This window comes from Festucalex cinctus, chromosome 15 (genome assembly GCF_051991245.1).
Source record: "Festucalex cinctus isolate MCC-2025b chromosome 15, RoL_Fcin_1.0, whole genome shotgun sequence".
Lineage (NCBI taxonomy): Eukaryota > Metazoa > Chordata > Actinopteri > Syngnathiformes > Syngnathidae > Festucalex > Festucalex cinctus.
This window is the reverse complement of record NC_135425.1, coordinates 19,912,469-19,927,704: the sequence shown is the minus strand read 5'-3', so window position 1 is coordinate 19,927,704 and position 15,236 is coordinate 19,912,469. Positions and strand designations below refer to the sequence as shown.

At 40.6% G+C, this 15,236-nt stretch overlaps 1 protein-coding gene across 4 annotated transcripts in view; it reads right to left on the bottom strand.

The window, feature by feature from the left end:
- Positions 1-1,960: 1,960 nt before the first annotated feature.
- nacc2 (NACC family member 2) overlaps positions 1,961-15,236 on the bottom strand; it is a 45,008-nt gene continuing 31,732 nt past the window's right edge. For 3 of the 4 annotated variants that reach the window (XM_077497584.1, XM_077497583.1, XM_077497585.1), the window contains 6 exons: positions 14,520-14,688; positions 12,924-13,688; positions 11,201-11,377; positions 9,460-9,565; positions 9,201-9,298; positions 1,961-7,499 (listed from right to left, as the gene is read on the bottom strand). In XM_077497584.1, coding sequence (XP_077353710.1) covers positions 6,973-7,499; positions 9,201-9,298; positions 9,460-9,565; positions 11,201-11,377; positions 12,924-13,688; positions 14,520-14,631 — 1,785 coding nt within the window. In that variant the 5' untranslated portion in view covers positions 14,632-14,688 and the 3' untranslated portion in view covers positions 1,961-6,972. Of the gene's footprint in view, positions 7,500-9,200; positions 9,299-9,459; positions 9,566-11,200; positions 11,378-12,923; positions 13,689-14,519; positions 14,689-15,236 lie in introns of those variants that run through there. The other variant, XM_077497586.1, reaches the window with a different exon arrangement.

Genomic DNA, 15,236 nt, shown 5'->3' with positions numbered 1-15,236 from the left:
GACCATCAATTGGCCCTTGGGGCAATTTTTTGGAGCCTCGAATTCACAGAGCAAAATACTGTTGCATATTTTATAAACATATTTTCTTTATAATTATAACATAGAGTGTATAGTTACTTCTATAAATTGCCATACAATTCAAAAGAACGCTTCCTACTGAGACAATTCCTGGGCCCTTGTTTTAAGGAATGCGTTTTTATGATTTTACATGATTGATCTATTTATTTATTTTGTAAGCACTAAGTGGACCCTGAACCAGAATTGCCAAACCTGAAGTCCCGTGTAAATATTGGAGTGTTTATTCATCACCTATATGGCAAATATATTACTCATCGATTCCTTGAACAGTTGAGTTAAAAATAATAATAATAATAATAATAATAATAACCCAATATGGGTCAAAATGGACCCACCTTTTTGAGTTGGGTCCCACAAAACAATCCAAAAATTGGGTTGCTTTGGTTTCTGGGTTATTCATTTAACACAAATTTTTAGGGTTAAGTGAATAACCCCTTTTTTTTTTTTTTTTTTTTTTTTTTTTTTAACCCATATTGGGTTATTTCTGGCCCAAGTATTTTTAGAGCGGAATTTCACAACCCTTAAAAAAAATAACCTATTAATAAACAATTTCTTCATAAGCAGACCCTAAATCAGGGTCAATTAAATTTAGCCCTAAATGTCTCAAGCCGCTATAAAAAGGTATCCTGCATATAATGTGATGGCATTTAAAATTGAGTTCCTGTCAGCGATATGTCAACAGTGGTCCCCGGGAAGAAGTGCGTCTCAAACTGGTTTGGGAAATCCTGCTTGAAATCACTCTAAAGTGCTGGTTCAAGAACAAACACATACACATTCAAACATTTTAGTGCATTTTCTTTTCTTTTCTTTTTTTTTTTTTTCCTCCTCAAAAGTCTGCTGAAGTTTCAAATGCACCACCGGGGAGTTTATTCGACATATATTCCCCACACGCTCGCTTCTCGCTGTACACAAAAACATTCACTAAAAAGGCCCGACAAAGTGTTTGCTGTGACAAGAAAAGAAGAAGAAGAGAAGCCAGCCAGCTTGCTTGCGACACTTCACAGTCGTGTTTAAAGTAGCGTTAATACACGGTGCATAAAAGGTCAGAGAGGTTTCATCGGGTTAGCTTTGAATGGCATGCATTTTGGATGGTACAAGCGCTCCCTCTTTTTGCATAACAACGTTGTTTTTTTTGACGCCTTATACCGACCGCCCTTTTGTTTTATCAATGAACGAGTGAGTGTGAAGTCTTCAGAAGGGGAAAGGGAGGAAAATGAGTACTTTTGAAGTGGGCTGGGAAATCATCTTTCAGTGCTTTCTTTCTCTTTCAGTCCGTACAAATTTGGCATGACATTCTTGGGTTATTATAACAACAAAAGTGAGGAAACGTGATTTTTAAACGGTGTTTTTTTTAAAGGGTGATCTCGACTGGATACCACTTTACAATACACGCATGAATGATTTACAGTACAGTATATGTGGGTTATATTTCACTAAGATTTCAAGGCATGAAGTCAAAATGATTTCAATTATTTTGACACATTTTTAGTATTAGATACTTCAAATGCAAATTGGAATTTTATTCGTATTAAAAAAACAACAAACAAAAAAAACACGAAATCCTAAGGAACATTTTGATTTCTCATAAATATAAAAATTTGCAATATGTTTCAAATGTTTATTCTCAAAGGTTCCCATTTAAAATGGTCTAACAAATTAATAACCATTTCATAATGCCATATAGTTAAGTGGTATCACAGCTGTTTTATTGATGACCACTCTTCAGGTGATTATTTTCTCCTAAAAAAAAAATATATATATATATATATATATATATATATATATAAAAGAAAATTGAGTGTTATTAATATCATGTTGGGTAAAAAAAAAAAAAAAAAATTAAAAAAAAAAAAAAAAATTTAAAAAAAGAGGTCAGGTTGAGCACATTTACAGCTTTAGTAAAAAAGTTAAAATAAAGAAAAAATGCATTTAATTCAGTCATACAGTCTTAGTGTGCATCATTGACGCCCACATGGTCACAGTCTAAGGCACAGCTTCACACTCCTTTACCACAGTGTAGCATTTCTATATATTACTCAATTATCTTACTTAGTTTGATCATTCACTAAAACAACGTGTGGTGTATGAAAATGAACTAAACTAATAGATGGCTCCCAACTTTCAACTAAATAAAAATGATTATTCATTTCAATTATTAACAGGCAATTCCAAGTGGACTACATGCAGTATTTCCTCAAATAGTGGCCAAGTGTGTTTATTTACTCTAGGGTATAAATCGAAATAGATCAATGGAGTAAAGTATTGTTACAACTTTTTGTTTGTTTACTAAATGTGAGGGGGAGCCAAGTCAACAGGGCAAATTGTCAACTTGGAAGGCAGCTCATTTTACACTGCCTAAAGCGGCAAACATTTTTTTTTTCTGTGCTGGTGCAGTTTATACAGAAGAGCGAAACAAAAAAGGGAGTTGAAGACCCGGTTTTTTTTCCACATTTAGAGGTAGTAGCAGAACTAACAGGCGTAACAAGCACATATGTGTGTAACCCCTTTTACGCAGCCTACAACAGTCAACTTTCTTCTATCTATTTTTTTTTTTTAATTCAGTATGAAGAGAATTGACCAGGAGACTGACATCAACCTGACAATTTTCCGACTATGGAGGTAGTAACAGATCGATAATAGTGGTGGAATGGAACCTGTAAAAGCAGTAATAGCCTTTTATCAATTACTTTGTTCAGTATGACCGCAACTGACATGGAATACGATGACCTGCATTCCCGCCTTTGGAGGTAGTAACAGAGGCGGGTTGCCACCAGATCTGTAAAGACCTATTTACATTGACTGTAAAAGTTATTTTTTCCCATTTCTATGTTCTGTATGAAGGGAACCAACATGGAATGAGGTGGTGGTTCCGCGTTTGGAGGTAGTAGAGCCTTAGTGGGGCGGGAGTGCACCTGTGTTAAAAAAGCCCCTTTAACACTGCCTTAAAAAAATAAAAATAAAATAAAAATAAAAACATCTTTTTGTGTTTTGGGTGGGGACAACCACCTTTAGAGGTAGTATCTGTCAAAACGGCACCTGACATTGCCTGCAAAAGCAGTCCTTTTTTTTCCTGTTTCTTTATTAGTATGAGTGGAACCAACTAGGAATAAGAGGGCCCAAGTCAACCTTGAAATTTTCCGCCTTTAGAGGTAGTATCAGCCATAATAAGCTTTGCTGCTGTTCTGTATAAACGGCACCAACATCGAATGGGAGAGGTTACAATTGAATGTGTTGAAAGCAATTGTCGCGGTCTGCTGAGAAAACATCGCACCAGATACTGTTTTTGGTTTTGAAGCTTGCACTCATAGTGCATGGCTGTTAAGTCTTTTGTTGAGAAGTTTTTTGGGGCTATGCACCAAGAGGGCGACTGAGTTCGGCTAATTCAAGGTGAGGCCATTATTTGAGTAAATATGCAGGTGCAGCTCAATTTAGACTATGGTGGAAAAGGTCATTTATTTCAGCAGTTCATTAGAACAATTTAAACTCAAGAGTTTAGATTAAAAAAACAAAAACAAAAAAAAACACTTTGGTAGGTAATACATTTCAGAATGACAATTCCTCAAAAATGTTTTTAATAGTTTATGTAATTTTATAATTGCATGAAATGTTGAATTTGGGGGTTTTGTATAACCACCATTATCATAAAATCATCCACCATCGGTACCGCGTATCCTCGCTAGGATCTCGGTGGTGCTGGAGCCTATCCCAGCTGTCTTTGGGCGATAGGCAGTAGGGATGTAACGATATCCAAATGTCACAATACGATAGTATCGCGATATGAAGCTCACGATACGGTAATTCTCACGATATTGTGGGGAGGTTGGCGATAGTTAAAAAAGGTCACAATATTGTAAAAAAAATAAAAATAAATAGCCCATACTTAAAAAAAAAAGCACAATATTGTGCTTTTGATATTATTATTATTATTATTATTATTATTATTATTATTATGTTGTTAATGCACGCACACATTGAGTTCCTCCACATATTGACTTGCTTCACAGGCATATTATGTTCCCCTTCATCTGACAATTAGTGTAGATTTTAAACATAGAAGGGCCAAAACATCCCTAATGAAAATTAAATTGCACTAAAAATAAAAAATAAAAAAATAAAATTTAGCCACCAGAGAGTGCTTGAACTGCACAAATGGAAATCAACCAGACTTTTTTAACAGGTGTGTTGCATTTAAATATCGTGAACATGACGACGGCAATATTGTGGCAGTTTTAGTATCACAATATCACAATATTGCGCTTATCGTTACATCCCTAGTAGGCAGGGTATACTCTCAACTGGTCACTAGCCAATCACAGGACACACAGATGAACACCCCTCCAAACTCACACTTATGGGTGTGTGAATTTCACATTTTGAATTGAATCACAGTACTGAAATAAATGAGATTTCCCATGATATTCTAAATTGTTGACTGCAGCTATATCAGCTCATTTCAGGAGCACCTCGTTCAAATTTTATCGGGTGGGGGAAAGAGGCCGACGTTTACGTCTAATGGAAGACCGTTCAGGAACATTTGCTAAAGCAGAGCTAACGTTTACATTCATCCGAGCCTCTCAGCCATTCTAGTCTTTGCTAGCCCTGTTCTAAGTGTCACGTAAACAAAAAAACAAAACAAAAAACAAAAACTAAAATAAGACACTGTAAACATCATTTACATTATCATCTATAGTGCAATTACAACCCTGTACTCCATGTGCAGGACCATCTTAAAGCTCGCCTCCAAATAACCATTCCAATGGCACGTCTGTTTTTTTTTTTTTTTTGAATAAACCATATTCGGGGTATTACAATACTTTTTTTTCCATCGGGGGGAAATGTCATGAGTGTTGTTTTTCAAACACTTTTTCCTGTTAATCTTTTGTGAGGGCGTAAATGACAATTTCACACAAATTGGGGACATTAATAAATAAAAGAGGCTGAAATTAGATAGCATGGAAATAGAAAAGCACATGTGTAAAACAAATAACTCTTAATTTGATCTTGCCCTCCTTTAAAAAACACACATTTTCATTGCAGCGGACAACAGTTTCAGTCTCTGATTCAATCACATCTTTCCCAAAATGAGTCTTTTAGAGTGCAAATGCAGTAAGCTAGCTGTGTGTCGACAATAATTTACCCACCCTTAACCTCACGATAGGATGGAAGGAGGACCATGTGGATGTGAAGGTAAAACAGGGCTTAGCTCGGAAAATCATCTCACAAACCCGTCAAGGCGTTGATTGTGTCAAACACAAAGTCACTTCTGGGTCACACCCAAGTGACAACACGGAGCGCGCCGAGGTAAGAGCTCGTAAGAAAATACGATTAAAAACAATCCCTAAACAGTCATTTTCATGTTTGATACTTGCAGTTCTCTATAGATCGGTTGTTAATCATCCGTCCTCGGTACTCGTGCATGCAATGTAACATTTAGTGCATGTTCTTTTAACCCAAGACAAGATTATTGGACTACAAAAGCATTGCTGCAGTGCGTAGATATTTTCTTATTTTGTTGCGTCGTCTAGCATTTATATTTTATGTATTCAGTGTGTGTGTGTTTGTGTGTGGTCGGGAAGCGCAGTCCAAAAGCAGACGTAGGCATCGTCACATTGATACGGCACTCTAAGTGTAAACAAACCAAAAATACAGTTGTATCCCATATATCCTGTAATTGTGATAATGTATACCGTATGTACCATATAACTGTTTCAAGAAAGTGTCATAACAATCTCAAAGAGATATCATTTTTGCCCTCAGGTGGCAAAACTTACAACGCAATCCGGAACTGCCCGACCGACTATGACACGAGATGTTGAGATCTCAAGTATTGTTATAAGCTGAAACTGGTCCAAGGAAACTTGTTATCTACTCTATAGTATGTTTTCCACATGAAAAATATTGGGAGACAGACATATGTTATTAAACCATTTTGGCCAAACATGAAATAATTTGACTAGTGTGCAAAATTTAAACGTGGCCCAAATAAAATTGACCTATGTTTTGAGAACAAACACAAAAATTTAAAATGGCTAACAAAGAAGAACATTACAATTGTTGGCCAACAGTGAGCACTGAAGTACTGTAACCAACATGCACATTTTTAACATAATAAAAATGTGATGATTTTTTTGCAAAAAAAACCCCCAAAAACCCCGAAAACTGCTAACAGTGACAAAAGTTAACATTTTTGGGAAACGTTGCACAACTACACAAAAGTTTTATCTGATTATAAATAAAATTGTGACGAGTGCACAAAAACAGATCGCAAACGGACAACTATGAAAAGTTACAATATTGGAAAAATGAAAAAAGTTTTGCGTACAAAAAAGTATGAAAAATTTGAACGTCAGCCATATCAATGCACAAAACATGCATTTTTTTTGCCCATGTTAAAAACTTGAATGTGATGTGAAAACAATTACCAAAAAAAGTCTGTACCATACACCCAATACACCAAGTTAATGTTCTGTCCTTGAGTTCAGGTAATTTGCGAAAAAGAACATTTGACATTGCGTGCATTGCACCTCTAGCTATCAAATAATTCCTTAATTGTTTGGAAAAAGTCTCTCAAGCTCTGGCAAGAGAGGCGCTTTTGTATGCCAGTCACATTACTATTTGTCAAGGTGAAATTCTGAGGAATACTTGAAAGGCGTGGAAGAGTGCGTTATCCTGATGCCTGCGTCTGCTTGGAGCGCTTTTTGTACGTCAACAATGGGGTAGCTGCACAAAAGCGCCTCTGTGCGTGCACACGCTGTGGCAAATTCCCCTGGCGTACGATCACAAGCTTTTTGCACCGCAGAGGAAGCACAGAAGAAGAAGAAGAAGAAAGATGGCAGAGGAGGAGAACAAGCAAAAGGTTAAGTATAACTTCACGACATGTTTGCAAGACGACATTCACTGTCCGTTTACTCTCAGACCTTGTCCGAAAGCTTCTTGCTCTGCCGGCGCCTCGCTGCAATTGGACGCCTCGGCGCCGTTGGAGATCAAATTGGCCGAGGCGTCGACCGCCTCCAAGCCGGCGTCCTCCTCATCTTCCTCCTGCTCCTCCTGGACCCCTCCTCCGCCTTCCGCTTCGGAAGCCGCGGCCGCCGAGCCCGGGCTCCCGTCGGCCAGCGCCGGATGAGTCCTCAGGGGTTCCTTGCGCTCGGGATACAGCCTCTGCTCGAAGCTCTTGAAGTCGGCCTCGAAGGGGAGCGCAACTTGTTGCGGGTTGGCGCCCAGGCCCAGGTTCAGGCCCACGGGCACGGGGGCGGCGGCGCCCATGGCCATGCCAGCGCGGTACACCTCCATGCCGTCGGGCAGCATGGATTTGATTTTGGGCAGCCAGCGCTTGCGGACGCGCCGCGCGTTGGTGCACATGTCAGCAGCAATCACATTCATTTCGCTCTCCTTGAAGTTAGGGTTGAAGTTTTGACAGTAGACTGCAACACACAAAAAGGGGCATGCTCACAGATGCGCCGCTTTACCACTTCCAAACTGTTGCCAACCAAAACAGCAGCACCGACCAAGGCACCACACAGCAGTTCGGCATTCCCACATTCGTTCATAGATTTTTTTGGGAATCTGTCCTCCATTTCTTGCTGAAAAACTCACATATCTGCTGTTTTTGCACTCAGACCAAACCAAGTGCATGAGTGATGTTGTCACGTCAGGTTGTTATTATTTAAGCTAGTATGATAGCCAATAGTGATGACCCTCATGTGAGAGGAGGATAAGGACCAAGCTTCACCAAAAATAGCAAAAATCTGCGAGTACTTTATCCCCACCTCAAGAGGTTCTGCCACAAGATGACTGGAAGACAATATCTTTATTTAAATGAAACTACTCCGCTCTAACATATTTTGGTGGCAAGAAGCTATCAAAGCAATACTTTTGCCAAAATGAAGCGTCTCAATTCACCTCAGTGTAGTTTGGCACCAAGATGCCACACGATGGCGCCAAAGTAATGCTATCATTGCTTGGGGACAAGATAGGTTAATAATATTAACATTTGTGAGTTGGTGAATTTGCGAATGCAGAAGCACAAATATGCGGGGGTTCACTGTAGTTCATGCCTAACTAAAATGTTCATAATTGCTGAGATGATGGTGACAAGGCACTTCTTTTCTATTAGACAGGGCTCTGGCCTGAGCACAGACAGCAAATGAGTTTTCTACCATCCATCCACGGGAAATAATTGTGTATATTAAACATTTGAATTAATTAATGGACAACAAAATAACCCCAAATGTATTAATATTTCTTACCTGTTACTATTGATAACATAACATTTTTAGTTCATTAAAAAAAAGTCAAATATATTTTATATTAGGAATAAATTAATAATTATTTATTGTCTGAATTTATTGTCTTAAAGGGACATTCGGTGATCCCTAGCGCCAGCTAGTGGTCAAAGAATAGCAATAGAAGCAGGCAGGAGCACGCACATCAGAGAGACCACATTTCGCAAGCGTACCACCAATTCTTGTTTTGCGTAAGCAAATGAGCATCCCAGCGAGCGACGGTGAGTGACGCCGAATGACCAAGCTAGCCGGAATTCGCCGGAGCAGCTAACAAGAGCGGCTCGCGGGAGTTAGCCGGAGCCATAGGTTGAGTGGCTAACAAGAGTAGCTAGCGGGAGGAGCTAGTAAAAAACAAACAAACAAAAAAAAAGCTAGCTAAAGCTTGCGAGAGCAAAGCCGAAAGTGACAAATGACGGGCCTGAATCACAGGAGTTAGTGACGACCACCTGCAGGCCCCAGATGTGGGAGGTAAGCTGCGGTTGACCCCATTGGGTCCGACACTCGATACAAGCACAACTTCAGTCGCAAAGGTGTCTTTTGAGCATCCGTAGCAGGAAGATGGCAGCGAAACATGGCCGCTCTCGTAAGGTCAGACTGTAGCCATGTAATATAATTAGTGATTACTCCACCTACGATTCTGTTAAAAAATATATATGTTTACGGATACATCTTTTTTTTTTCTTTGCATATAATTTTTAAAAATGAATTAATTATTAGTTCACCACTAGCTGGCACTTGGGATCACTGAATGGCCCTTTAAATTCAATGCATACTTTCAATATTTTTCATCTTATTGACTTGTGATGAGGGCACAATAGTTTTTAAGTAGCAAAGACTCACGTTTGACAGCGTTGAGGACCCTGCTGTCCAAGGGTTTCCTGCTAGGGTCACTGGTGGAGGAGCGGATACCAGTCCCACAGCTGTTAGCGAGAGTGTTTCTGCAATGCACCACAGTCGCCACCATGAGGCACAGTCAAACAGACAATGACGGCCCAAATGCATTGCACAATGTGGACACAGATGGCGTGTGAAAGTGCTTTTGTGTGTGCGCGTGAGACTTTTGCAAGACACTAAAGAATTGATCACAAAGCAGTCTTACCGATCAAAGAACGTCGCTAAAAGACGACGCAGCAAGACCTTGTGTTTGATTCCAGCGCAAAGATGACAGTTCATCAACTGACCTCGAGTCATGAACACCTGTGTACCTGGGCGGGAGGAACAAAAAAGGTAAAAATGTGCAAAACATGTCATTTCATCAAGCGTTGCGTTTTCTCTTTTGGCTACGACGCCAAGCGATTCTTCTGTCTGAGGTGCAATTCACGGTGGTGCATTTAGTGAGTGTGAATGTGAACATTACATTCTAATCACGTTGTCAAAGAAAATTCAAGTTAAGGTCATGTCACCTAGCCCTAGGTAACACTGTTATTGTTTGCTAACACTGGTAAATACTTTTGTGGTAACTTCACACCACCTCCTTCCAAAAACCAAAACAAAACACAAAGGCCACAAAAATATTCAATTAGATAAAATACTACATGCTCAACTTCCCAAGTTTTTTGTCATCGCAGTCGAGGCAAATTTTATTTTGAAAATGTTAGTCAGGTTATAAATTGTATGATCAATTTTGAAGGTTCCACAGTATTATTGAATGCTTGGAGGCTGCTAACTTCCTCTTCTATAGCTCGCTATTTTCAAATTTAACAGGAGGTCTGTGAGAGGTGTTGTGCATTTGAGCCCATCTGTCTGCGTTACGAGTGAAGATGTCGTCTGTTCATGTTTGCGTTTTACACGTGTCACGAGCTATCTGCACTGGTCCCATTTAATTGGCAATAAAAGGAAAGTTAATTCCACCACTTTTCTCAAATTACATGGAGGTATGTCGCAGAGAAAACAATGTCAAGTCAAAACTAAAATGCTCCATTTCTGGACAAGTCACGTTGAAAATGTTTCATGGTCATGCATACATGAGCTTTAATCATGACTGAACAAATAGCCAAGAGCATTTCATGTTATTATAAATATTATTATCTGTGAAGGCTTCACGACTGAATGTGGGTCAGACGCTTGTATCATTTTACTCTCATTTTGAAGGTTTCGACTTTTCCGTTAGCTTATCACGCGAGCCTGCTGGCTGGCATGAGAAGACTCTCCTCTCAGCCAGAGCCGGTATTGACTGACTTTTTGTAATCAAATGACTAATTAAATTATTTTATGACAGGTGTCCACCCTTTGAGTCCATCTGATTGTGACGTTTCACAAAAAGATGCCTGGAGTGATGATGTATAATGCTAATGCTAGCAGCTTCTCGAGCCAATAACTAGCTAGGTGGCTGAATCAAACTCTCAGCGGGAGACGGTATTGGCGCGTTATCATGAATCCCACTTGAGTTCTAGGCAGGACACAACCCACTGCGATATGACTAGCTACTGCATCCAGCGAGACACACCCTGCACCATGCAGGCAGAAAATGACGGCGTTGCAGATTAAACAAGATGACCATTCCAAATATGTATTACATTTATAGAAAATAAAAACAATTGTTTTAGTGCCAGTGGGATTGATAATAATTACGCCGCACTGAAGTCACATACTGCCATTCACGCTTGGATGCAATAGGGCTCATCCTACAGTATATTGCAGCGGGACACGTCCTGCCAAGTGGGATTCATAACACGTAATTGAGTTCTCTTTATCAAGAAGGAGCAGTGAATAAAGATAGAGACTGCTTACAAGAGCTAGCAATAGCTTGCATAAGCCATCACCAGACTAGCTAACGTGCTCCATCACTCGCGATACCATGTTCGGCCTGTTAGCATGCACGTGTGTGCCACAGTGCCTACCAGCAACCAGTTCCAGCTTCTCCCCAGGGTCTCCCTCGGTGTAGAGCTTGGGGTGACATCGGTAGCCAATCTGGCTGATGAGGCTGGCTGGTAGTGCCACCAGATCCCGACGGATCAGCACGCAGTTGCGGTTCTCCAAGGCCAGCGGAACACCCGCCATCTCGGGCTTGTCTGGCACTGAGGAAGAGTGACAGCCTCAGGTGAGGTTAAAGTTTGACAATACCGCTGCTTTTCCAAGAAATGCTGCAGACATGATTTATGCAAGGTTAAATAATGCAATAAAAACATGCCTGGACAAGCAGCAAATACTGTGACCGGCGACCGCATTCCCCCAAAAAATCTCTGACATTTGTGGTTACGTCGACCTCTAGTCTTTCTGCAAGTCATGCTGAGTTTTACTTTGAAATTTGGCCAGACATCAAATGAATTTCCTCTGTCGGGCACGAGCCAAAGTCAGCGGGAGAAAAAATACTGCACTTAGCCAAAGCCCACACAGACTGTATACTAATGAATGTGTCTTATTAGCCACTGATGGATGACACACTAGCTGAGTCTCCGGGACCACAGTGAGGCTAACTGGGGCTTAAACATAGATGACAGTGGATACCAAACAGCGAGAGACATTTTGGACAGCAAAGAGTGGCAATCAAGCAGGCTTCTAAAAGAGGTAATATGATACAAACAGGTTAGTTTCAAGCTTCAACATTGGCAACAATAAGAGAGTGAAGCTTCAACCATGCTAATGGATAAATGAAACTGGGATCGTTAATTATGTTGAAGGTTGAGAATGTGGACATCTGTTAGCATTATGGTGCCTCTATTAGCAAATTTATGACCTTAAACTGATTATTTTTAAAAGGGCAATATCAATAAAGGGAATGGGCCTTATGGCCTGGCAGATTAATTGTCCAGCCTACATAATTTTGCTGTTAAAACGCTTACAGTTCTTTCTGAGACAAGACAGTTTAGAAGGTATGGGCAGAAAGTAAGAAATTAAAATAATAATAATAATAATAACAAGACTAATAATAATAATAATAATAATAAATCTGCGTGGTCCGGTCCTAAATGGCCCAGGTGGACTCGGGGTTGGGGACCACTACCTTAGGTTGTACCCACCATATATAATGCTTGTTGATCACAGTTTTGACTGACATTCTGTGACTTTTAATTTAGTTTTGTTTTTTTAAACTCGCTGTGTCAGAGGTGACAGTCTTCTATGAGAGCCTTGTTGGTCACAGTGGGGCAAGGGTGAAGTCTTCATCTTCCGAGCCAGAATCATCGATATGATCGCTGAAAATTACACCAGTCTTGCTTGTTCCATCCCATTTTGTTTTGTTTTAAATATAAAATAACATAACACCCATCAACCGTAATAGTGGATATACAGGAGTTAACCGGGTCTTAAATACAGCTAAAAGTATTGGTTTCTGGACCATTAACAGGAACGTTCATGTAACTAGTTTACGTGTGAGTGCCAGGGGGTGAGCAGTGACCGTCAGCAGCTATGACATGGGTGTGCTTGTTGTGTTTTCTTCTTATCTGAGCGTTGAAGTAAATCGGCCACTGTGGCGCTCTTTATGCATCGGATTTACAGTAAGTATACTGTATAAACCCAATACAAAAAAAATATCCAGTGGTGCAAACCATGAACTGCTGTTGATCACCAGAAAAAAAAATAAATACCGGCAGCTCCCTTCTTGGTAGAGGTAACAATACTCACTGCCATAGGGGTTGCCCGGACGTGCATAGAGATGACTGAAGCTGTCCTCCGCCATTCCATCATAGGGCTCTTCCTCAAACTCCTCATCCTCGTTCTGGTACGACGTGGGACTGTCGGTCGTGGGCAAACTGGATTCACCCGGACTGGAACGCTCGCCTGTCACTCCGCCCCCTCCCCCGCCTCCCCCGGCACCCAGCAGGTGGTAAGGGGGCACGCCGGGGATGGTGGCCCCTCCGGCTGTGGTGTAGAACAGCGAACTGGCCCTTGCCAGCCGGCTGCCCAATTCAGAGGAGGAGATTTTGCCTTGCGTGGTCGCGATGGTGAGCGTCGTGGGCTCGCCACCCTCTAATTTAATCTTGCGCGGCGGCATGAGTAGGGACGGCGACCAGCCCGGGTTCGCCAGGAGAGCGGCCACCGCCAGGCCGTTACCGTTGTTGCACGGACTCTGCGGCTCCGAGCCCGTCTCCTCCAAGGTGCCGGCCGTCTGTGAATCGCAGTGCGGCGAGTTGGCCTTGAACATCAGGTCCATGCCGCGCTCCACGATGTGCTGGATCTGCAGGTAGCCCGCCGTGTACATGACCACCAGCTGCTCACTCGCCGCCATGGTCAGCTTACCCGTATAGCAAAAGGAGAGGATCTGCTCAAAGCAGGCCGGCGTGACCGAGGAGGGCAACTCGAACTGGGTTTTGGTGGACGTGCTGAAAAGGTCGCGGAAGTACAGGCTGCTGGCGGCCAACACTGCCCGGTGGGCTTTGAACGCTTGGCCTGGAATTTAGAAACAATACAGAAGACAAGACCATCAGGCTGGCTGACAATTTCGTCATAAACATGCCATGCCATTCGTTTGTATTACAGGATGTCCCCCCCGAGAATAAAGATAAATATTACATAATGAGGGGGGAACAATTTTCAGTAATGTGAGAATAAAATCGCATTAGTTCACAAAGTAGTGTTTTGACAAAAACAGTAAAATTGCAATTTTAAAATTAAAAAATAAAAATCTTTCATATTACAAGAATAAAGCTGTAGTCTTCCCAAAAATAGTTGTATTAAGAAATTCTGAAACTATTAAAAGTAGTCATGAAGTCATAAGAATAGAGTGGCATTTTTTTGTAAAATGAAATATTACCAAAAAAAAACATTTTTTTAATTAGAAAAGACAATATTAAGAGTGAGAAACAAACGCAGTAAAATTGCAATTAAAAAAAAATGTATCATAGTACGAGAATAAAGCTGTATTCCTTTATAAAAATATTTGTAATATGTAACAATAAATTCTGAAACTATTAAGAATAGTCATGAAGTCATAAGAATAGTGGCATTTTTTGTAAAATTAAATATTACAAAAAAAAAAAAAAACTTTTAATTAGAAATGACAATATTAGGAGCATAAGCATAACTAAAGCTGCATTTTATTCCCAAAAAGTTAGAAAAACAAAGTAATAAATTACAAGAATAAAATAAACGAGAATTCTGTCAATTGTACTGAAGAGATTGAGGCAAAATGGAAGAGTAATGTTGTACGGATATGCTGTTGATTCACATTAAAAGCAAAACAAAAAGTTACTTCTGCTTAAGTTTTCTCACTAAAAGCACCTTTGACCAGGATGGAGACATCGCAATAGTGTCCCAACAAACGCTGTTCGTTCAGGGAGCCCAGCACCGTGGCTCCGAAGTTTGGGATCTCCACGTGGAGCAGCTGCGACATATTTGGACCGGGGGACTTCTGCTATGGACCGCAGAACGTGCCAGTGAAGGGAGGAATCTGTAAACAAACAAAATAAACATAAGGAGCACTGCAGTTGACTGTTTTACTCTGCCTGGAATAGACTCCAGCTCAGTCGCCACCACCATGAGGACAAGCGCTCAAGATGATGAATATACATATAATGGGCATGAAGTAAAGAGAAAAGTGGTGTGAAATAGAGATGGCTATGCAAACGTAGTTGAGATAGGCAACGCTGCAAACGGCAAAAGGGGGGCTGAAGTCAGTCCACTAAATATAAACAGAGCTGAGCTGTCTGTATACGAGGCCAATGTCAAATGCGTTACTGTATACGACATTTGAACTCTCATTCCATGCACTGCCCTTCATGGTGTAACCGCACAACAGCATGAGCATACATTTATGGGAAATTTATCACTGGAAGTATTGAAAACTGATCAGTTCCAGGGTCACACTGTTGCCATACCAAAAAAGTAGGTTCTGGGAATTTCCTGCTAAAAAGTAATACAGTAATTGGTGTTGAGAAAGCGCTGTATGTTGAAGTTACAACATCTTTGCATTTTTTTTTTTAATCATAATCTGTAAGC